General features: G+C 38.3%; 1 protein-coding gene across 5 annotated transcripts in view; it reads right to left on the bottom strand.

Annotated features, from left to right (window-relative positions):
- CNGA3 (cyclic nucleotide gated channel alpha 3) overlaps positions 1 to 25,019 on the bottom strand; it is a 35,138-nt gene extending 10,119 nt beyond the window's left edge. For 3 of the 5 annotated variants that reach the window (XR_003399330.1, XM_026857766.1, XM_026857781.1), the window contains exons 1-5: positions 24,910 to 25,019; positions 14,654 to 14,785; positions 7,707 to 7,823; positions 4,820 to 4,999; positions 3,185 to 3,238 (exon numbers count right to left, since the gene is read on the bottom strand). Coding sequence is in view for 4 of the 5 variants with exons in the window: in XM_026857766.1 (XP_026713567.1) it covers positions 3,185 to 3,238; positions 4,820 to 4,999; positions 7,707 to 7,823; positions 14,654 to 14,754 (452 nt within the window). In the remaining variant the exon portion in view is untranslated. Of the gene's footprint in view, positions 1 to 3,184; positions 3,239 to 4,819; positions 5,000 to 5,992; positions 6,076 to 7,706; positions 7,824 to 14,653; positions 14,786 to 24,909 lie in introns of those variants that run through there. The other 2 variants (XM_026857791.1, XM_026857799.1) reach the window with 2 other exon arrangements.
- Positions 25,020 to 25,025: the final 6 nt, after the last annotated feature.

Here is a 25,025-nt window from a genome sequence, read left to right as displayed (position 1 = left end):
AGATTGTTAATCTTAGAGCTAAATTTGCTAAATGCCTTGGTCAAGAATCATGTATGCTGAAGAACAGCACTCATTTGCACAAACAGAAAATCCATCATCTGATATATCCCTGGTTTGTATTTGAAATTTCTTTATTCCTTGAAGCAGAAAGTGTCCCAGTAAGTTAGACAGAAAAGCCTAAATGTTCCTGACACTAGAGTGTATGTGGATAATGCACATGTAACTCTTCACATGTAAGGTCTGTTTTGGATGAAAGCCATAGACTCCTGCTCCCATGGGAGCTACATGTTCTCCTCTGAACTGTCAAGACTGGGTCTGATTCTCCCCTTGCACTGGTCCAATAAAGGACAAATTAGTTCAATGACAGCAACATCCCACAGTGAAGACAGAATATGTAATAACTGTTGAAAAAGTGCTGCTTACAGGATTTGAACCAACAAGTAAAAAGTTTAGTGAGCTCACTTGTACTTTGCATGTATACCTGCTTGTACTACTCGAATCAGAAAAAGTCTATGATGTGAATGGCAGTCCAGTGCTTGACTGTGCTTCTTACAGGGAGAAAGAAGCACTCCAAGGGAGAAGACAACAGTGACCAATTTTAGGATAAATATAACATGTCTAGTAGTAGCTTTCACTTATCAGCAATGAGCACCTGCTTTAATTCTTACCCTTAGACATTTCCACAGTGATGCAGCACCACAGTGTAATTTGGAAAAGCCTTAGACGCATTTGCTAAAGAATACTGAGATCCTACACTGCTACTTCATGTCTGGAGAAATACATACCAAGCTGGCCAACACCACTGAAACTTTTACATAATACACTGCAAGAAAGCATAACTGGAGGAGAAAAGAACCTGGGTTGACTGATCTTCTATCTATCCATGCTTCTCAACTCAAAGAAACAGTTTTTTCATTTACCAAGGCGGATTTCTACATGTCAGTAGGAACTGCCATTCAAGTATTTATTTTTTTGTCACTGACCGCCCTGGACTTTATGGCTTCTTTTTCAAATCTTCCCCCAAAACTCCTTCCTATTTTAAAAACATGTCAGGATTTCACTGCACATTTCTATGCATCATGCCTGATTTAAAGGCCAATTCACAGCTGCTGTTGCTAGCATTAACATAGCTCCTCAATACTTCAGATGGCATTCTTACCAGAAAGGAAGAACAACAAGTAAACATCATTTTCAAAGGGTAGGGCCAGTGTACATTTTTGGATGTTGTTATGCAGGGAAAAGTAGGTTGAGACAGAGAATCAATCAAAAAGTCTAAGCAGTGGTGAACTTTGGAGGGAGTATTTTGGCAATTCCAACTTCCTCCTACATTTTGTTTTAAAAAAGAGAGAAAACATTATTTCACACAGCATCTAATGCCAATACTTCTTATTCTCTAGCCTGGGATCTCTTACAAACTCATCTATCAACCATAGGTATCTTTCACAAGTGAGATTCTTCCATTTCTGTGGCCTCTGTTCATCTCTGTATCATGCTAACTCCCAACTTATCATGCTCCCACCTACTTGTATTCTGGCAGTGGAAGTTACTCAGAGGAAATGGCTGGCCATAGTCAAAGACTTAAAAGCATCACCTGCAGTTCTCCAAGGGCAGGCACTCTTCGGTCTTTAACATAATGAAAAACCCAAAGCTTCAAAAAGACCTGCATCTTTTTTTCTTTATCAGTGCTACTGAGTAACCAATAAACCAGCTGTTTCTGCCTGTCCTCTTTCACAGCAGTACAGTGGCATCCATTCTGTGTTTCCAGCACATTAAAAGGAGTATGCATTTTCAGACTTAGAAAACATGGATGGCTTCATCAGCCCCTATAGAAACACTGTCATAGTGTCTGAATGAATCAAATACTTGCATTTCTCATCTGTCGAGTACTTTGCGCATCAAGCATGTTTCAGACTGTCAGGTAGGTAGACAGGTATTGTCTTCATTTAAAAATTATGAAATACTGGAAGGATGAAAGTTTTGCCCAAGGTACACGAGTCATTGTCAGAAACAGAGTAAGAAAGCAGTATTTCCACCCTAATCCCTCCTTTGGGCCCTGACTAGCAAGCTACACTCCAGGCTTGTAGCACGTCTTTTATATCAGTCTAAATAAAATTCTGCACATTTCTGTCACTGTTCACCGCACACTTACTTTCCTTTTTAATAAAAATTATGCAAAACAAACCAAAAAGTTGCTTCAGAAGCAGGAAGACCTCTTGTTCAGGTATGTGAGCAAAGGTTTTGCAGCATCATTTAAAATGTACGGTTTGAGCTAGCCCATGGTGGAGCTATCTGGAGAAAAAAAAACAAGAGTTCCCTGAAAGTATATCTGACATGATCAGAAACTGCCCTGATTATTTCCAATTTTTGTTTTCATCTGAAAAACAATTTAAAAAATTAACTATCATCATGCATGAGAACAGATCTGCTGGATGCTACAGAGCAGATACATCCTCAGCTGTCATCTAAGACATGCAATAAACACTGGTGTTGGGTGATTTAAATTACAGGAGCTCTTCATCTTTTCAAGAGATTTCTCTTTGGTGTAACACTGTGAAACATCTTGTCAAATATATAAACTAGACTCCAAAGGACAGCTTCTGTCAGAGCTTCTGTTGCAATGCAAGCCTTATTATGTTGCCTGTCACTCTCTCTACATCTACACCAACAATATCTGCTGAACTGAAATATACATTTAAAAAAAAAAAGATGGTTAGTTTTCATTTAGACTGCAAACATAAGTGTTTTCTTGGTACCCTGATCAGTATCCACTTCTCATTTGACAACCTGAAATTTTTAGGGCACTTCATTTGCAAACAGGGACTAGTATGTTAAGAGAGGAAAATCACTATTGGAAAATTAATACATGAATATAATTTAAAAACTGAAGAATTAATAAATTAATGCCGTAAAATCAGCCAGCTGAACTAGAGGAGGTAGGGACTAAATGCTTAATCAACTTCACTCCTTGAGAGGTAAGGGTAAATTCAGACAAAAAGAAGTTCACAGGGAGCATGAAGGGTGATTTTCATTCTAAGAAAACTAGATCTTTCATTATAATTAAACTATATTCTTAGGAAAGGCTTAGGAAGAGATAAGGAGTTTATACTATAAATGTTACAAGGCTGGAAAGGGAAAAAGAGAGGAGCTAGTATAAGAAAGGTGTTTGGAAGTTACCGGTACTTACTCTTCATTGGTGTTGTTGCTATAGTTGACATTAAACCTGGCCAGGGGCCAGTGACTGCAGCAAGTTAAATAAAACACATTAAAGAGTGTAAAGACTGTTGGTATTTCATACATGTGTTTACCGACATTATGGACTAACTTACTGGCTTCTCACATATGCACTGATAAGATTAGGAAGGTCAGCTTTGACTGCAGTGATAAGCCCCTTTGTATAACTATTTCAAGGCACCAGTTTCTTTTTACCATGTGTTTGGCACACACATTTGTGATCACATCTGATGTCTGAATCTTGTTCTCAGGTTTATTAGTGCATGGCAACATGCATCTCACTATTTTTAACTGTGTACTCATTTGACTACTATTTTAAGCTTGCTTCAACCCTTGCAAGCCTTCTTCACAGATGCAGCATCAAGGCTTGTGGATAAATAACAAGCATACCTACCACGGATGCAGAATTAAGCCTTCATGATAGAACAACTGGGAGTTACTGTCATGTGGCAACAGTGTAAAACTGAGAAGCAAGGATGGGTATTCCCAAATTCACTTCTAATAGCCTTATATAGAAGTCTGTTGGCCAAGGATCAAGGTTTTTCTCTCTAATTACTTCAAATCTACAGTTGCTATGGATCTAGATGTCTGAAAAAATCAGATAACAGTCTGGCTAATTCAACAAAATGCTTTCTTGAGATTAATTTGTAAGGAGTAGGTCAAGTCAAGACAATAAGGCTGTGCTGGACCACAACAAATCAGGGTAACCTGTATCATTCACAGCCCTTCAAAGGTTCTTGCTTTGATCAGAATTACTAGCTGAGATTTTGAAACAAATGGACTTATTACTTTCTTACTTACTAATCTTTAACTATGCAAAAAAATATGGGAGTCCATGATTCAAAGCATAATGCCAGACAGAAAGTCAACATTTGTTTTGGCAGTTAATTTTTTTCCTCTTTTAGTTGGAGTTAAATTTAAAATACTGTATCATATATTTATAAATTAATTCATCAAGTCAAAAGACTGTACACACGTAAGGGTTTCTCTTGCAAGCCTCTGTTGTTTTACTGGAAAAGTTTTAATATAAAACTGAACCTGCCTTCTATACCAAAGACTGAGTATGTGTTAGTAAGTTAAGTCAGCCGCCAAAAGATTTTCTCATTTCAGCCTTCTGTGATGTTAGCAGCTGAACTACTGAAATAGGTGTAACAAAACAATGTCACATTTTGCACAACTGCTTGTTTGGAGTTTCCTAACACTCACAGATAATGTGGCTGGAAAGCCACAACTAGCAACATCCTAGATTCTTGAAACATAAATTGCATTCATTCTCAGTAGGGAGGAGTTTAGTTGCACAGGTACCATATGACAAAATTCCAGTTCTGAGAAACCATTCTGCCTGAAGCAGCATGATCAAAATCCTTTACTTCAAAACCATTGCCACAGTGTGTTTAAGGGGGAAAGAGAAAGTCTGCTGAAGCAGTAATACTTCTGTTATGTGAAGACTCCTGGGCAGCATTAGATAGTGTTCACCTCCCATGCTAAGCTCCTTATCCTCTTCTTAAAATAAAGCTTACATCCTAATCACCAAGAAAATACCACAACCTCAGCTCTCTGAATTTAAAGTATAAAGACATCTTCTTACCTGTTTACTCCCCGAGGTCGCTCATGGATAGCCAGAAGGGAGCGGATGTTACTTTGCCTACTGGACACCTCTACAAACTCTGGTCCTCGGATACGTTCTAGGAAAGAATCAGGTCTTTGGTCTTCATGGTGCAAATGTTTTGTGGCCCATGACCTCACAGATACGACAAATCGTGATAGCCTGCATTGAACAGACATACAACAGTGACTGAACCAGACAAGAACATCAGATGGCTTAAATCATCCCCACAAATAGTAGCCCAGGAGGATTTTTCTACACTTCTCCATCTGCCACCAAATTAAACTTAACTGTGTGAACCCAGTCACTTCCCAAAATTTCATACCTCACCTTTTGCAGTGGATCAGGAAAGTATCTATCTCACACACCAGTTCCTAGCGCACTGTACCAGCACCGCAGGAGCAACAGAAGAATATTCTTGCCAAGTGGGGGCAAGCCAAGTAGTTGGGGTGGGGCAGTTGATTTGTGACAAACTCCTGACATTATGTAATAATGGAAGAATCCTGGACTGACAGTTGTAGGAGGTATAAAATACTCACAGGATCACATGCTCAAGGGCTGGTACACACAGTGGAAACAAAAGCTGAATAGTTGGTGAGGGAGGACGGACTTTGAAATAAGGAATGATGAAAATTCAGCCACTTTCCCCATGATTTTAAAAGGTCTCTCTGCAGACATATTAATTGTCTATCACATATAAACCTGCCTACTGCACAGAAAACAGTGTTTTCTCATCCTAAATTTCTAGTAGAGCACTGAAACGAGATAAGCAAAAAATCATGACAACAAGATTAATTTATCACTGTATCATTATCTATGGTTTTCTCTACCCAGTAATTCTCATTATGAATCCTTACAATGTTTTCTGTCAAAGTTCAAAAGGAAACATGTTTCTGAACAACTGAAAATAATGGAGACTGAAATCTACAAAAGTGACTATATTTATTACCCAAACAATATATTATTTCCTATCAGCAGTCTAGTTTGGACAACAGTGGTGTTAATTCAGGTTTCCAAATTTGGCCTCGAAAACAGCAGAGACCTTGGGCTACTCGGGAAAAGCTCTTTGCATTCTCTCTGCTTCAGCTACTATTACATATGCTCTGAATCCACAAAGAGATTGATACAAACAATTTAAGTCTTAAGGTAATATACATCTGCCTCTTGATTCCAGTTCTCAAGGGCCTGACTACACCTCCTCATAGGCCTTGCCCAGGTTCTCTTACTCTGAAATAAAAAGAACAAAAAAGGCAAACAATACCACATACCAGAAATCAGAAAAATCTATTTCCAGTTCTCTAGTGCTATACCAAGATAGCATCATATAAATCATCCACAATTGCCAACAATTATGAGTATTCAAAGCCTACCACAAACGTAAAAAGAAAAGCTCCACATAAAAGACTGAGATTTTTTATTATATTCCTCACTCTATACAAAAAAAACACTACATAAAATTAAGGTACAGAATTATTCTCTTTGTCTGAGAAGAGCTCAGCTTTCACATAAGGAGTGGTATGGAAAACTACTAATATGGGTGTTCTTACTTACATTAGAAAATAAAGCATTTTGATGATACCTGTTAAGGAGCAAAGAGATTTTAGCAAATAAGATTGAGAGCCTCTCTATTTGAACAAAACAATATAATTTTCTGATTTCTATCATGCTATATTATTTTCACTTTTTTGTCCTTCACATCTCAAATTAAGATACTCAGTAAAGTCCATCAAATGCCATTGTCTTAGATACTTGAGAATTTCTATTCCAAGAGGCATGCTATGTTGCCACAATATTTAAATTGCTAAGCATTCACGTTGTCATCACAGGCTTCCCTGTATATTCAGAGCTCAAGTAACCATAGCTACACACATGTGTAATTCAAACTATCATGAAAAAAGGTCAAGAACAATATAAAGAAAGATTAAAAAGAAAGTTGTCAATATGAGTTTATATATATGCATGTACTTTATGTTTACACAAAACACACACCTGTAGATATTTTCCACTTAAAGCCAACTTCTCACAGACATTGTAATCTGTACGCAATGCTGTCACTACCCTACAACCAAACTGGGAAATATAAGTTTATTCTCCAACATCCAAAAGGCTGATGTGTAAACAACACTCTTTAAATTACTCCAGTTTTATAACAATTTTTTTCTTTGCTCTTTAAAATACGCTATGTTTAAACTGAGTATGGTCTGTATTGTGTGTAACAATAGTACCTGAAGACAGAGCTCTGTACTCTCAGATGGAAATATTTAAAGCAGACACAGTAAGTTTTTGAAGCTTCACTTCAGGTTTATGTTTAAGTCCCAGTAAGGTAAACGACTTAAGCAAATGGTTGACTTCAATTTTGCTGACTAAGGCTCCCAATCCATTATAAACAAACTGAGAGGAACTCTTGCACTCCCAACACAACAGCCCCTGTCTCCTCCCTTGCCAGAGTCATCTACTGACAAGGGAACAATCATTAGGTCTTATTTGATAGGAAACAAACATTGCATCAGCTAGCAGCCAGAACAAACACTTCTCCATTCACTTTACAGTCTGGCCTCACTTCATGCATTTCCTCAGCACTCAATGTATTGTCTGGTATGATCATGTAAAAATAATTTATTTTTTTGTAATTTGTGTGAGCTCATTCAGCATCTCTAGGATTCTAAGGTTTTTATTAGTAATTAGTAAGCAATTAGTTCAGAATCAAGCTCAAAAGCAGCTTCTATTACTTCTTATAGACTTTCTTCAGCTGGACTCCATCCATTCTTTTTGGAAAGTGATGGTTCTTCTTACTTCGCCTCCAAATTGTGATGAGTCTCTTTCAACAAGCCAAGTGTAATACTGGAAATGGTATTAGTTAGCATGTTACCTTGCCATTGCTCCTCTGCCTGTGAATGAACTCGTCTGGAATTCAGATACATGTCTTCCCTCCACAGCGATGACTCTCTGCAGTTCTGAAGATGTATCCTCACACAGTGAATGGGTTCTGCAAAAGCAAATTTGGTTTTAGGACCCCCATACAGCCTCCAACAGATATCCCTCCATATGATTCTTTCCACCACTACATCAAGAAACAATGCAGCGAATTGCCCTCTTCCTCGTAATATAACATACATTTGATAAACAGAGCTAAGCCTATATTCCTACTTTTCTGGAGCCCTCCAACACGAAATGAAGTCAGTGGAGGCTCTATCATCTGTTTCAGCAAGCTCAGAGACTGGTTCCTTACTAATCAGTACTAGTCTGGTGTGCACATACACAAGGCATCAGCAGCTTCCCTTCCAGATGGAGTTCATCCCCAGGGGGCTTTAAAGTGACTGCCCACTGCTTTTTTCAGTGTTTTTGCTCCTAGACATTGGGTTTAACAGTCTGGAATTTCTAACAGTGAAGCTCCCTATTTATGACTCAAAGAAATACACAGCTTTTTTTGCTTTCACTCTTGCTTGGACTGAAAGGGAAAACCATGATTTTACAGTAGTTAATCCTGAGCAGCACCACTGCTGTTCTTACCTGACTGTTGCCACCAGCTGCACAACTGCAGGTCTAATGCTGCTCACTTCGTAACGGAAACTTCACCTACTGCACACCAAAACAGGCTACAGATCTTCAGGGCTGCTCTGGCAGCCATGAGATGAGGCACCTCAAGCTATTCCCATGGATAACACTAACTGCCCACTTGCACACAACTGCAGATAGTGATTATAACATCAAGCTACGTGCAGCGTCTGCCAACTCCAATGAGTTCCTGTAATTATAAGACTACTTATTAGCATTGAAATAATTAGCATTTGAGAAAAATGGATGAAATTTTAGCCTTACCCTTCAGCAATGGAGTTCTGAAACTTACTTCACTGGAACCTGGACTTTATCAGGGCTCACTCTGGATTTTTTTATAAGACTGCTAGGGTTTTCTCTGTTTTTCATTCTTTAGGCTTTTACAAGACTTTACCACATCCATTAAGGATCACTTTTTTTCCCACTTTGTAATGCAAAGAACTCTCACGTGAGTGTGTTAATCAGTATTGCCAGGAAAACACTGACTATAATGATACTTGCAGTATCTTTGTAAGAACTGGCAACAGCACTTTTGAATGCCCACAAAAGGATAATTAGCAGCTCAGTTTTGTGAGTACTCACAGCTGAGAAACTGACAAACAGAGAATTAAAAGTTTATTATTTCTACACAAAGAACCATGCTAAAAAAGATAGGTCTGGACAGTACCAGAATTCTCAACTTGTTAACTGTTCTCTTCTAATACAAAGAAGCCAACAGACACTGCTCAGTATTGAAAAACTTTTAAAACCTAGTTTATGTTGTGGGTGCTGAGAAAGTTGTGGATGCCAAAGCTAACATGGCTTCTAGGGGAGAATGAACAAACTCATGGAACAGAAATCCATTACAGATCACCAGATACACAGAGCCCACATGCAGCTCAAGAAGTCTCCTGAGCTGGATGCTGGGAGAGTATTAGAGGAAAGCATGTTGCAGACACTTGGGAGTATGCCTGCTTCTTTTTCTTTTTCCTGGACCAACTGCCTACCAGAACTTCCAGATAAAGGATACCGGACCACTCAGTCTTTTAGACTGCACTGCTACAGCTGATTTTATTCCTTTTTACAGAAAAATATACATTTTGTGTGATCTTAGATAGCAATAAATTCTAATATTGCTATTTCTATTCTTATTTACCAACTACTACTATTTCTGAGTCCTGAAAATACCTTTTTTTTTTTTAAAGATAGTGAGAGTTCTTAGAAAATAATTTTATGTGTCACAATTGAGATGTGAAAAAAAAATATATTTTGCAGAAATAGATAGCCTTTCATGAAGGCTTAAGCCAGTACTTTTTTTTTTTTTTACATTTGGATGGATTAGAAGTTTGTGTTCAATCGGCAGCTCAGATAATGAGGAGTAAGTATCTCACTAAGTTGCAGTTACTGAACTGTTTTTTAGTGAATGTACATTAAGTTATTATATTTTCTCTAAATATAGGTAATTAAATATAAGGGCCACAAAATAAAGTAATGGATAATAATACAGAAAACAAGGTAAGCATGGATCAAAATACTCTAGGTATTCTTCCAAGTAGAATTTAAAAAAGAAAAAAGATTAGAGCACATTCTTTATCAATCTAAGAAAACCCTACACAGAGGTCAGGCCCAGGAAATAAGGCCAATCAGACCTTTTCTGAAGACTCAGAGGAAGATTTGTTTCCATTTTATTAGTCTCCATAAGCATACTGAAATACAATGAACACCATGTGATGTTCTATTTTGATATAACTGTGATGGTTTATCAGTGAGAACACGAGCCAAGCAGGAGTTGAAAATTTGCTATAAGAATTATATAGGAATGAAAATTGCTATAGGAATGCACTGTTAACTATCCTTCTTATTTATTTTTTGTAAACTTTTTTAGCCCCAGTCTTCTTTATTACTGACATTGCTGTGCTTGGGCATCTGCTGACAATAAATAAAAGGCTAAAAATGAAGAGCTCAGCTTTATTTTGAGTAAATGCCTAGGAAGGCAATGCAGGATAGTGTAGAGATAGCTGAGTGAGCTGTAAACAAGCTAGGTCAGGTACCAAGAGCAAAACTGTCCTACTAGCCCCACTTATCAGAACATACTTGCTAAGTACATCATGTGTTCAGTGCTTCATGTGCATGATCATCACCTCCATACTCCTCAACAGCGTGGAAGCTGTGCTTCACTGTCCCTACACAGGCTCATCGTATTTTGTGCATTAGTAACATTGAGAGTTTTACCAACTATCTGTCCTCTTGCTGGCAGTAGCTACAGAGCACTTAATAGCACCCTCTAAAATCCTATGTTTTCAATCCAGGGTATGGCTTTTGGTGTCTGGAGCCAGAAGTACACTGAAGAAATGTTTTAATCTAGGTGAAAGAAAACAGCATGCTTAATGTGACCTGATCTGAACACCATCCAATCTGATCCAGAGTCCCATGAAACAAATTAAAAATTTCAAACTATTTAACTGACTCTCTGGTCAGATTTTTACCAGTAAGTGCTCACAGACACTCACTGACGAATTTGTATTCTGAAGGGAAAAAAAAGGCAGAACGCTCAGACTCAACTGCTGGAATCAAACTAAGTGGATTATGGACTTAACTAGTGAAATTCTGAAGTCTGTATTTTAATTTTTAAAAAATTATTTAAAACCATAAAATGACTGTTAAAAAACAATTTTCTGACTACCCTACATGTGCATCGAGAATTTCTACAACTACATTTATGTATAACAATTTGTAAATAAATTCAGGTTTATCTTATAAAAAAGTTATATCTATAACATGTTTTAGTTAGAGATATATATATATATATATATATATAAAAATAACACAACTCAGGAAAATCAAAATAGTTTTATGGAAAGCATATTAAAGTGTTTGCACTTCACTTCTACAAATACAGCTTATGTATATGTGAAATGGGGTCAGAAAACAATACACAAAGGACTCTGCCAGGCAACTCTTATGAAAGCACCACGGCAATCACAAACATATTACACTTTAATTCACACAAATGCAAATCAAAAAGTAAATCTAAAATTAACTCTTCTTTCCATTATTATAACTCCCTATTATAAAACTCATACACTCATTTCTGACTTTCCTCAACCCTGGTCAGATAATAGAAGAGGCCTTATTTGTCAACTGGCTTTATATTGATGCAGAGGGACAGTTATAGATGGGGCCTTTGATGTAACACCTGCAATGCATGTAGCATAGTTTTTACTTTATTTTTACAAAGAGGGAGTCATTCCCATCTGGACTCCATAAACTTGTTCGGTATCTGTAGCAAAACAGTAACCACTGCCCTTACAAGGGCATTACAGGGTCTGTGAAATCAACATGAGAATACAGTGTTCCAATAAATGAAGAGCAGGTTACAAAGCAGAAACATCAGTACATTATTGTCCCTTCTCAGTTTATGCTAAAAAATATTTTATTTCAACAGAGGTAGCACTGTTACTGAATCTTAGAGAAAACTCAAGGATACTGAGGTTTCTGCTCCATGCCTCTTCAGCTCTCTAAGGGTAAACTTATTCCCATGCTCTTGAGGTATCTAGCGGAGTAAGCTAGGACTTAGATGAGCACCTGTCCCTTGCCTTGATTTAATTTGGCTCTAAATTTGCACGAAGATTTTCAAGCAAACCCTAGAATCCCATTTTCACTTAAAATGCATGCAAATAATCCAGAATTTTCATTTAGTAGTAATTGTTTCAAAGTACTGATCAGTTAAACTGGAATTGTTGAAGCGTTTTTGAGTAATGACTATGAGCCAGACTTCAAGGGCAGAATTTGGCAGTGACCTAAATTAGGGATTCTAATATAAACTGAGTATCTAAATTCCCATTATAGTCAATTGCCATCGTAGGGCTTGATTCAGTTGCCTCAATATAGGAGTCTAGTACTATTTGGAATACCTCAAAATACTTTACATGACCTCTCCTGAGCACACAGGTCTCACCTCACATCCACTAGCCCCAGCTAAATGCTTCAGATACTCTATGGTATCTCAAATAGCTTTAGATGCCTATTTTAGGCAACTAAATGCCTCTCATAATTGACACAGCCAAATGAGCCTGAGGAGCTACTTCAACTTCAGGGTAAACTGAACAGTTCCCTAGATGCCACTGACTATTAGTACTGACTACATATCCACTGATGACAGCAGCAACTTAGACACCAACTCACAAAAAGACACAGAAATCCAGATGTCTACAAAGCACAGCTGAATCCTGGTTTCAACTTTCAGACAGCCAACCTGTGTCTATAAGCTAATGTGCTGCCTGCTCTATTTGAGCTGTTTCTATACAGAGGCTGGATTGTAAAAATGAAGATTCGTTAGTTATCGTTTTGTTGATTTCTGCTTTAACAAAATGGACCAACTTTATAGCACACTACACTGTAAGAATATGGGCACATGAATCACTACTACAGCATAATTGAGAATGACAGTTTAAGGACCACTAGCAGCTTTCTGTTGACTGTTGCAGTCAATGCTTTTTCTCAATAATACCTCATTTCACAGCAGAAAAGCACTTAAGCACATCCTTAGCATTAAGCATAAATTTAACACCCACTGATTTTAATGAGAACTAAGTAATATGCTGAAATGCTTTGTTGAACTACAGACAACAGGAGTTGGAAGAAGATAAAGGCAAAGGAGAAATGCTGCTACTCTAGAAAAACTTGAGTTTTTTCCAATGTCTATAGTTGTAATTTTGCTACAAGACTAAGAAGGGCTAAAATTTTGAATGGAATCTATCTTTTGGTACACACATGTTCTAAACCAAATCTGAATTAAAAAAATGTGTATCAGAATTCTTTGAGTGGTAGTACTACTAGCAATCACTTCAGCAATCCAAAAACCTTCAATGCGAGATCTCTTTTAGAGTAAGATCCTATCTTTTTACTCATCTATGAACTCCTGTAATCAATGCTGATAACAGCAAACTTTCTTTTAAATAAATGCCTCTTCAAGACCATCATCATCATGATAAAGTGCAATTCATATTTCAGCCCTTCTATCTGTCATAAGCAAGTCATTGCCTCTGAAACTGCAGATGACTATTTAATTCTACATTTAAACCATTATAAACATACTCTCACATCTCTGCCAGTAATTCCATTCTGTGAGCTGCCAATCACTGATATCCTCTACAAAAAGGACATTTAAAAAAGGAAAGGAAGAGGCTCGTTTTGATCTGTGTCTTCCCTGTTTCTGAGATATTGTAAATGGAGACAAAGGGACACAGAACTTGCAAATCTCCCTAAGGAGACCATGGGGCAGTATAACTAAGTCAAACAAGCCATCCTGTGCAGAAGAAAAGCAGCTCCATTTTCACTCGTGTAGGTATACCTACATGACAGAAGGTATCATGTAAGCAAAGCAGAAAAAAAAAAAAGGACCAGTTCAAACAGGACATGGAGCACATCCATACTAGATGCTAGGGGCATGCAATCCAAAATTATCGTAACACAGGCAGTCTTATCAGCCCAGCAGGATTCTGAGTGCTCTAGTCTTGGTACACATTTGAACAAGAGGCAGTCTGACAAGGTCCACATAGCAGAGGTGGTTGACCGTTTACAAGCCAAAAGCAGAACACTTTCCCCAGACTGTACAGGTGCTGCGGATCATCAGACACTTTCCTGTTGGCCCAGCAGAGTTTGCCCAGCCTAGACAAATGATTGGTATGGGTAAAATGTCAGTGCAAACTCACTGGCACATTTTAAACAGTCATTTTAGAACTATCAAAACAGAGAAAGGTGAATGTAAAGAAACTCTTAGAGTTCCAGCAGACAGTGAGAGACTCTGAAAAGCCAGTACAAAAATGTTGATATTCTTTATACAGCAAAAACGTTCCCTATCAGGGGAAACAGGTGATTTGCAGAGGCTACTTTTAAAAAAAACTTCCTGAGGCCTTTCACTGCATGGCACTGGAAGGATCCCTTTATCTCCAAATACCACAGACTCTGTGGAAAGCACAGACCCTGCTACCTGCATGGTGACTTGAGAAAGAGGTTTCTCCTTAATGAGTTGGTGTAATTCCCACTCACGTGAAAATGGGCTTTATTCCTGAGGTAATATAGATTCTGGTTCCAAAACTGCAAGCCATGACAACCTTCTTGTTGCTGCCTCTTCTGTACTTTGGATATTCACTGTTAAGCCAGTTAAGTGCACTGGACCAACAATATCATGATACAACACTCGCATAATGCAGAGCTAGAGGAGTGCCACAAATTATGCAGGAATCTGTCCTCTTGACTGTGATGAAAGGAATATATTACCTTATGAAGCCATTTTCAATCCTTTCAATATCTTCATCAGTAGTTCTGACAGACAGTCTGTGCATACCAGGGTAGGAGTGCTGGGTGTTGATTTTTGCCATTTTGCTTTACGTATCAACATCTAAATGACAGCTGAAATGGGAGGGGAAAACAAACACATTTTGTGAAGGCTGCAAAAGAAATATGCTCAGTACTTAAAAGGAGAGATTTATTAAAACAATGGAACAGCAAAAAGCAAATTCAACCATTTGAGCAATAGCCAGTGATATTTCTACACACAATATGGTACCTGTTTCTTGATTTATTTGCACTGGACAGAAAAAAGTGCTAGTAAAAGTGTGACAAAGAAATTTCATCATGACCAAAGAAAAGGTTTACATGACACTGTATTCTTTTTAGTCTCTGGGCTTTCTGAATACCTACACTGTCATACCTAGTACCCATAGTGAAATTGCATTTTAAATCTCATTTATAGAAGGTTAGTTAGAAAGTCAACCAAAAAAAGCTAGGTAATACCTGTGCTAGGATAACCCATTCCACTTTAAGTTGTCCCTTCGTGCTAATTTTATCTATTTTATGATTAAATTTTTCATTCTGAAAATGCCTATTAACCATGCAGATAATTAATGAAATGTATCCCTCAGCCTAATATATGGCATGCATTAATTCTATATTATGTAAACTCTGCCCTAAACACTAGGGGTTTTGTCCATTTATTTCCATATGTCACTTTCATTATAGTGCTTCAAGACAAGCTCTGTTAAGATATTTGGCAGCCCAGCTCCTACAAGATTTAGAAACCTGACCTAGATTCCTTTCCAGGTTTGGCCTTCAATGCCTTAACAAGTACATATCACATCTATCAATCACATGCAAAACAGGTTTTAAGACTCAAGATGAGTAAACATAAGGCTTTCAGTGAAATCTTTGAATTTTGAAATTTTTTTAAAAGTTTTGAAACTCCATTCAGGAACCTTTTTTGTTTGGGATATGACTAGAATGAAATTCTCTTGGGAACATTCAACTACCTCAGACCACCTACTGTCCCTTTTTCTCCTGTAATCCTGTTTGACTGATCACACAACATTCAGTTTTAGCAGCAAATGAAATGTAGATTTTACAGAAACTAACATTCTGCCCTGAATTACTCCTGAAGCAAAGCTGACAATCCATTATGAGGTCTGTGTTATGCATCGTTTCTTAAAAAACAGATACCTGACTTACCTTCCACCCAATTCCCAGAGAACTAAATGGAATCATATACAACTTCTAAAATTATTTTGTATATTTCAAAATATAAAATAGATTAACTTAATTTTTTTCATCCAGAAATAATGAAATTGTCTGGAAACACCCCTTGGGCATTTTTTACCTGAAAATCTGATTAGTATTTTCTATTACTAAATCTAATTTTGCCTCAGCACAGGTCAACTGATGTGTAACTATGTCTCACCTTAAACTGAGCCCTGTACATACTGGTTAACTTAAGTTTTACTGGGGAAAAAAATAGGTATTTCTATTACACATTGATATTAAAAAAATAAAGAGGGATCTTTCAACTTGCTCTCAGATTTGAATGTTCACTCAGATAAATGAATTCCTAAAGCACAGATAATTTATGCTAAAAACATAACTACATATAAAAATGTTAACTAGTCTCACAAAGTGAACCAATTTTGTCTGTTCAAAACACCTCTGCCAAATTATTTATGTATATGTTAATGCATATTCATTATAAATATCAAAGAATATTTCTTTTAAAACAATTCAGCCTTTGAGAGACAAATATTGTTACTAATAAATTAACCAGGTTTCAGGACAGTACGATGCCAAAACCATCTCATCTCTAGAAAATTTTTTAATACATCATTTTTTATTTATTCTGCATACTTTGTAACACAGAATTACATAGATGACATACAGTAGTGCTTTGGTGATTAGAACATTTATTTTGCCATAACAGTGAGTATTAAGGTAATTCACATTTCTCATATATTAATTTGAACAGAATTCAAAATAAGAAGAAAATGTGTTTTTCCTTCTGCTGTTACTCATTTCTTCAAAATTCAACTTACAAAAATCTGCAGAACTAGTCTACAATTTACTCTCTGTCTCACTGTCCAGGTTCCAGGACTTGAAGTTACAAGGCAGTAGCCAGGGTGTCACAGTCGCTTCATTTAAAAACAGAGCAGCATGCCTCCTGCTGACAAACTGTTATGCGTGTAGAGAAAGTAAGGCACAGCAGCAAATTGCTTCTTCCTACTGACAGCTGCTCTTGCTGCCCATTTCATTTCCACTGCTTTGAGCTGTACTAAGTCTCATGAAAGATAACTTTGAAGAGCAAAAGGTGGCAGTGGCATGAGCTGCTTGGATTTTACTGCTCAATAGCCTCTGCTCTCCTGTAAAGCTCAGCCAAATAATGTTATTGTTTTTAAAAATCAAAACAGAACTCCCTATCACATTGCAGGAGAAGAGAGAGGAGTTCTCACTCTCCCACTGAACAGTGCCATGTATTCCCCATGTACCCCCATTAAACTTCCATGCCATTCTAGTTCAACATTTTAAAGGCTTGATGGTGGGAAAAGAAGAACAATTCATAAGATAAGTTACAAAGCCTTAACTTTTTTCTAAGGATGTATTTCTAGTGCAAAGTTAGTACTGAGTTAAGATCTTGACTAGTTCTGCCACATCACACAATAATAACCGTGTCATCAGTTCTGATGATTCACAACCAGACTGATGTCTATCTACAGACATTCTTAAACAAGGGTCACCTTGTTTATAATCTCGAACAAAATAGATAAAACAATGGAAGTATGAGACAGTAAAAACCTTCTAAAGTGTAGCCACGATGCAGATAATTTGCTACCAACATGTATTATCTCTCTGAAAAGACACACCCAACCTGGAGAGCAGTGAACAATGCCTTTCTGTATTTCAAACACTGTAGGTGTGACATGGATTTCCAGACCTACCATTGCTGCACCAGTTCCTGAAGGTTTGGTTAAAAAACATTATGTACAGTATTTCTTTAAATTTCAAACTGAAGTGGCTTCTCCACATGTTACTAATCTCCCGAAATTAGACAGCACTAGTCTGGAATTTTAGACACTACTAATAGACACTGGAATTAGATATTCCAAATCTCCTGGAAGGGTTCAAGTATGCCGGTGGAGCACTGAATAATGGGAACAGTTGTATACCTTATTTAGACTTCCAAAAGCTAAAAGCTATGACACTAAATAAACAAAGCAATTCATAGGATATGAAAGCAAACACTATTTTGGATGAAAAGCTAGCTTCTCAGAAGATGGAAGGCAAGGACGGGATTAAATGGTCACCTCCACCAATGTGAAAGTTTAAGAACAATATTCCTCAGGGTTCCATAGGAAAACCTCTCATTAATGATGCTGCTGAAAAGAAGGAGCAATGAGACAAGAGGATCTCAGGATAGCAAAAAGTACTATAGGCAGGAGAAACAAGAGGAGTGCAAGGAAATTCAGGATGACCCACAACAACTAGATCAATTTCGCAACGCTGGCAAATGATGTGCAATGTAGGCAAATGGAAATCAATGAATACAGGTGAAAAGCATGTAAGCTACTGCTTTATATGCTTCCAGATTAACCATATTCTCTCAGAAAGGGAATGTGAACATTATAAATGTACGGCTCAGTGAAACGCTCTGCTCAGTGCAGGGCAGGCTTGCTGACTCAACAGCCAACAATGTATATATGGAAAGTGTTACTGACACAAACACTAAAAGTGCTCCATGAAACAACAGTGCAGACTTACCTGAACAGTCTTAAACTGAAAGATACTGAAGAATAAAAGCATGAAAAGAATAACTAAGGATGTAGAAAAGGGAGAGAAAGAAAAAAGGCGCTTGCTCACCCTAGAATGGCAAAGAATAAGCTGCTATAAAATAAAAATACGTAAGGAAAATTGGAGCTCATTTCAGAGCCCTTACAATGATTTCAGCTGTAAAATTCAAATACAATATACAGTGTGGTCTGAACTCTTATTTTGCACTAGACTGGAAAAAAGGAGGGAAAAATTTCACAGAAATACAACCCTACTATTAAGCAATAAAATACATGAACATATTTTTGGAAGGACGTAGGGAGAATAGATGAAGGTTTATTATTAAATGGTGCCATGCATACCCAGCTGTAGTAAAGAGAGACAGAACACAGGACTGGTAGAAATAAATAATGAAGGAACTTGGGTACAGCACAGGTGGTGAGACTTCCTGAAACACGGTTGGTCCTGCATGAAGCACATGAAAATCTGACAAATTACTAGCTATCTAATGAAAGGAGAAATACTTGTTCTTTCTAGGCCTCTAAGATTCCTAATGATAAATGTGTTTAACGGTCTAGGGAAGAGATCAGCATTTCAAAACTGGATTCAAGCTCTGGCAAGTGACTGACTAGGGAGCAGTTTCAATCAAGCATGGAGCCATCAGGAGGCAGCCAGCAGGAAAATGCTGCAGAAGCATAAGACTCCACAAACACCTTTTGCAGGGTCGCAGAGATACAGCTCCAGCCAGCTGTGATCTACAGTCCTAGAAGCAACACTAAAAGCTAGTGCTTACAAGACAGTAAGTATCTCCCTTCTAAGAAGTGAGTATCGCTCAGCTTTGTATTTAAAAACATAGTTGGTACAGTAGAATGGTGGGTTGGCCTTGGCTGGCTGCCAGACACCCACCTACCTGCTCTCTCACTCCCTCTCCTCAGCAGTCCAGCAGGAAAAAGTAAGATGAGAAAGCTCATGGGTGGAGATAAGGACAGGAAGATCACTTAACAATTATCATCACAGGCAGAACAGACCTGAACTGGGGAAAACTAACGTAATTTATTGCCAATTAAAATAGAGTTGCATGGTGAGAAACAAAGACAAAAACACCTCCCCATCTTTTTTTCCCCAGGTTCAACTTCACTCCTACATTCCCAACTCCTCCACCTTCTCCACCCCATCCAGCAGCACAGAGGGTGGGGAAGGGGAGGTTGCGGTCAGCTCAGAACACTCCCTCTCTGCTGCTCCTTCCTCCTTCTCCAGCGTGGGTCCTTCCCACAGGCTGCAGTCCTTCATAAACTGCTCCAGTGTGAGTCCACTCTACAGACTGTAGTCCTTCAGGATAAACCTGTTCCAGTGTGGGTCCTCCATGGGCCACAGCTGCTGTCAGGAGAACCTGTTCCTGCCTGGGCTCCTCTCCACTGGCTGCAGTCTCCTTCAGGAAAGAGCTACTTGCTGCACCACCGGGTCCCCCACACGACGCCTGCTCCAGCATGGTCTTCACCATGGGCTGCAGGGGAATCTCTGCTCCGACACCTGGAAAACTACCTCCCCTCCTTCTTCTCTGACCTTGGTGTCTGCGGAGCTATTTCTCACACTTCTTTACCCCTTTCCTCATGCCCTGCCTGTGCAGCATTTCACCCTTTTTTAAATAGTTTTTCCCTGAGGCACCACCATCTTGGCCGAGGGGCTCAGCCATGCCCTGTGGTGGGTCTGCTGGAGCTGTCTGGAAGTGGTCGTGTCCCGCACAGGCAGCCCCCAGCCTCTCCTCACAGAGGCCCCTGCAGCCCCCCACTGCCAGCGCCTGGGCACCTGCACCCAGTGCAAGTAGACATCTGCATTTTACAAAATATCTGTTATCTTTGAAGTACACTCTCTGCTCTCAATATTTAAAGCTAGTAATTACACTGAGGGTAAGACTTGATTACCCAAAGGCTGACAAGTCTGATAAATCCATGTTAGCCTCTTAAAACAGGTATTTAGTCACAAGCGATCCAATGAGAGACAGACAGACAAGACAGATAGATAGTCCTTTGAGCCTGAATCTAGCCACCCAGTTTTAGGCAATCAAACTGGAGAACTGGATCTTTAAAGCATCCTTGTAATTTTTAATTTTCCAGAACTAAGTGACTTATCTTTAAGTGAGTCAAACTATGAAAAACAAAACCTGCCTCAGGTTGAAGAATTTTTCCAGTGTCAGACAGTAAACAAAACTTACCTGAAACAATCCTAGCTCTTGAAAGACTGACATCTTTACCGACTTAAGCAGAATTTTAACATGCTATGTCACTTAGTATTTCTTTCCTTGCTACCAATTGTACTAACCTGAAAGAGATGAATAGTAATTCCACACTCAAAAATACTGTTTTTCAGTGCATAAATCATTGAGACTGAAACTAGGTCTAAATGAGAAAGGTGCATTATCTTACTAAAAATATAACAAATTACACAATAGTGACAGCTCTCCCTACTCCAAATGCAAATAGTTCATGTACTCTTTTATCCTCTTCCTGTTGGATTCAATAGCAACCGATGGTTTGTGTCAAATTATTTTATATGCACTGTCTGGTATAAAAGACCTGTTTTATCAAGACAGTTGTTTGACAACAAATACAAGCTCAAGTAAATATGAAAACTTCAGATTCACATACGCATTTCCTGATTTTGAAAATCAAGTTCTACTTATCTCTTTATAACACTGAAGACTTAGAACTAGAGGTATAAAAGCTGCAGTATCTAAATTTTAGGAGCTGCACTATCTAGTGGATTTTCTACAGAAGGCATGAAGACAATCAGGTAGGCAGGAATAAGGCATCAAGAAGGAAATGACAGATGCTAGCCAATACAAAATAACTGAAGCTAAAACAGGAGACTGGAAATAACTGGGCATCTAACTCCAGGCCAGAAGGAGGTGGCACCCAGTTCACAGTCATAACATCCCGTTTTCTCAAGTCTATTCACCCATTTGCAGCAAATTGCATTGTGCTTAGGACCTGCACCTCACAAATTAGAAACTTTTCAAGTCCACTTCAACTTAAACAAGCCAAAACCAGTTTTCTCCCTTTCTCCAAAGCCTCCTACCAAAAGATTATGGGATATACTCGCACATGCTTTCTCACAGGTTTGCAGTGCTCTGAGAATTCATACCAGAACAGTGGCAGGAATGCCTGTTTTCAGCACCCACTGCAATCTGGACACAGTCAAGAAAGACCTCTGAGCAGCTTCATGCCTAGGTTTCTTTTTGCACATGCTCAATACCAAAAACCCAACACACAGGCACACATTTAAATAGTGCAAATTATATCAAATTTAGAAAGTTGCTAGTTATCAACTAAGTCACAAAAATATGTATAGCCTGTCAAACATCTGTGAAAGAAGTTTGAGTTACTATAGTCTCCCCCTCAAGAGCGTTGAGAGTTCACATTTGGGCTACTCTAGCAGTTCCCCTTTGGAGCAGAACATGTTAACTCACCCTAACTTAATTCAAAGTTGTTAACCAAACAAATATTAATAGTTCTGATATGAAGTAAATGTAGTTGTTTATCAAGCAATGATGGCAGATCTAGCTTTTATAGCAGCACTTAATATCCTTAAAGCTATTTACTTAGATTAAAAGGACTACAGATAGAAAATACAGCAGAATTCAAAAAACAACTTTTCAAGGTGAAATACGTATCACTATCATAAAGGTGACTTTACATACAGTTTTATAATAGATCCTATGTATTTGTGCAGTTGGTAATATACTCTTATTCTTGAGGTTTTCAACAAATTTTATTTGTTGTTACGGAAGCAGTGATAAGCTGCATAAGATCGCTTACATCATTTCAATTAAAACACATTTCAAATCCTCACACAGCCTCTCAGGTTCAACCCTGGCAAGACTTTTGGTTATTTCGGGATCTGACCTCCACCATGATCCTTGTTACATCACTTCCTAACAGTTGTAACTCAGCTGTACATTATGTATGTTGTGTATGTTATGCGTGACAGTCTGCAGCTCCAATGTATCAAACAGTACAGGCAACAAATGGACTTCAAAGACTGGACACTGGATCTTTAAGCAACTGTGTGATTTGAAGACAAGGTGCAACTTCTTTCTTCAGTGATTGGGAGGTTTGTAATTAACCTGCAGATTTAACTCTGGCACACTCTCATGGAAATCAGCTTGGTACAAAGACTACTGGATCAAGCCCAAGGGGATGAAAAAAGAGTAAACAGGCTGCACCACCTTACCCTCATGAATCATTATGCATAACAGTTTAAATCAACAATTCTTAAATTTTATGACTCTTTTAAAAGTACACTTTTCGAATTTTATTACTCTCTGCTACATCATATTGCATTTTCCATAGTCTGTGAGCACTAATATCTCCTGGAAATGCACATAATTTATATGCGTAGCCTAGTAACCTCAGTACTAAAGATCTGTCAAACAAATACACTGCCTCTCAAAGGTAATCCAGGATGTGCACAACACTGTATATTTGTGTTTAGTTTATAGTTCTAGAATGAAATGCATATGATTATCCTTGATTGATTTCACAGTTGAGTCCCTGGCACCTTGCAGCAGCAAAATAATCTTTTTTAAAAACTGTATTATTTGGATTGAGTTTCCCTTCTGTATCTATGAACTATTAGTAACACAGTTCAATCTTCTAAGATTTACTAAATTTTCTTGCAGACCACTTTCTATAAATGTATTATTTTTTTAGAGTGGAAACCGTTCAGGAGAAACTAGCTGTGGGTGCTGAACATAACGCTGTGAATTAAAACACAGTAAATTACAAATGACAGTTAACTGGACAATCAATTCACAGAATGTTGTTTCTTTTGCTAGTATGGGTTAACATGATGCAGGTATCCACGTTTCTATACAGCAAATAAACTCTGTGCAAGGCTTCTCTAACCACTGTCTAAAATTTACCAGTTCTGCCAACATCTGTCAGTGCATTCATTTGTCAAGGTAACTCTTAAAAGTCAACATAACAAGGGCATGAATACAGCTAAAACGCAGCAGGTTTACATTTCTGAACGAGTATCTGTAAAGTATGTATGTTTACGTGTGTGCACCTCATACATGTGAATGCTACCCATTGAAATTCACTCCCTGCCCATGTAAACTGTCACAGTCATCCCATTTGGCTAGGGAAGGAAAAGACCAGAGCTTATTTCTGTCACGTTTCAAATGCAGTAACAAGGCATTCGACCGAAGAGGATTTAAGAGATGCTAATTAAAAGAGACGGCAACATTAAAGAAGGCTGCAGAATAATGTGCTGAACCGAAGTGACAGAGCTTGGGTGTAAACTGGATGACAAAGGCTGGGATGCAAACAGGCAAAGGTGAGAGATGCTGACACAGAAGGATGGTGTATGATTTTTTAAAGCTGATGTGCTCTTCCCTCGAGTCGTTCGCTGCTTGTTTACCATGATTACCCTTGCTGATTAGACATCCTGACAGCCCCATTATCATCTGCACCATGTATTTTTCTAATCAGATGGTTTTGGCATGCATAATCAAAGAAAACGACGTAAAAAATGTCAGAGAAAAACAGTAACTGTGCCGACCGAAGGCAAAGTTATGCTATTTCAAAACCTGTAACATCTGAAACTACAATTTACTGACTTGTAACAACAAAAATGGCAGATTTTAAAGGCAACAGTCCTCTTACTACTTGCTTTGAATGCAACAACTCTTAATATGGAAAACAAAATATAGTAAAAAATGTCCACTACTATCCAGTAGCAACATTTATATTTAACATCATTTATTCAGATATTTAAAGTAACATTCATGTCATTTTTCTTTATCTTCTTTTAGCCTTTTCCTCTTTGCGAGTAGACAGTGCATGAAAGAAAGTCTGAGTATAGTCATTATTGTATCTTGCACATTCGTAGTCCCACTTTGTCCCGGTTTACACTACAGAAGTTCTGCAAAAGATGTCATATTGATAAAAACAAGGTCAATTTAGCGGGAGCACCAGGAATCCCTGGGAAATTATTTCCTATCACTGCACCTGTAGTATTTGCCAGCATCTTCTTTATATAGGGTTTAACAACCTCATGCTTGTACCTCAGGCACCAGACAGCAGAGAAGTTAGACACAGGGATCAAAGAGCGAAAGCTAAGCCTCAGGCAACAGGAGTGGGGTAACTCCCCTCGGACCCCCTTCTGTATGGATTTGTGTCCTGAATCCAATTTAATTGTGGATACACGGATCACTGTGTCAATTAATTCAACACTCTTCTTAAAAAAAAAAAAAAAAAACAAAACACAACAAAACACAACACAAACAACAAAACAAAACCACAAAAAAAAAAAAAAAAAGCGCTTCTAAGTTACGTTTCCATTTCAAGCTTCTGAGTGAAGGTTTAGCACTGAAGTCCGACGCGGGACATGACCCCGCTCTCACGGTCCTAACAGAACCGCCGGTTTACTGCCTCCTCTTTCAGACTCACCCCTCCACGCTCCCCTCCGCAGCATCCGAACTGAGAAACTGCGTCCCTGCCTGCAGGCGCTTCGGGGCCGTTATCCTTCAGCAACACCCACGGGCAGCGCTGCCCTTCCCCGACTC

This window comes from Athene cunicularia, assembly GCF_003259725.1.
Source record: "Athene cunicularia isolate RWA chromosome 1 unlocalized genomic scaffold, athCun1 chr1_part1, whole genome shotgun sequence".
Classification (NCBI taxonomy): domain Eukaryota; kingdom Metazoa; phylum Chordata; class Aves; order Strigiformes; family Strigidae; genus Athene; species Athene cunicularia.
Note: the sequence above shows the minus strand (reverse complement) of the source record. Positions and strands in the feature narration are given on the sequence as shown.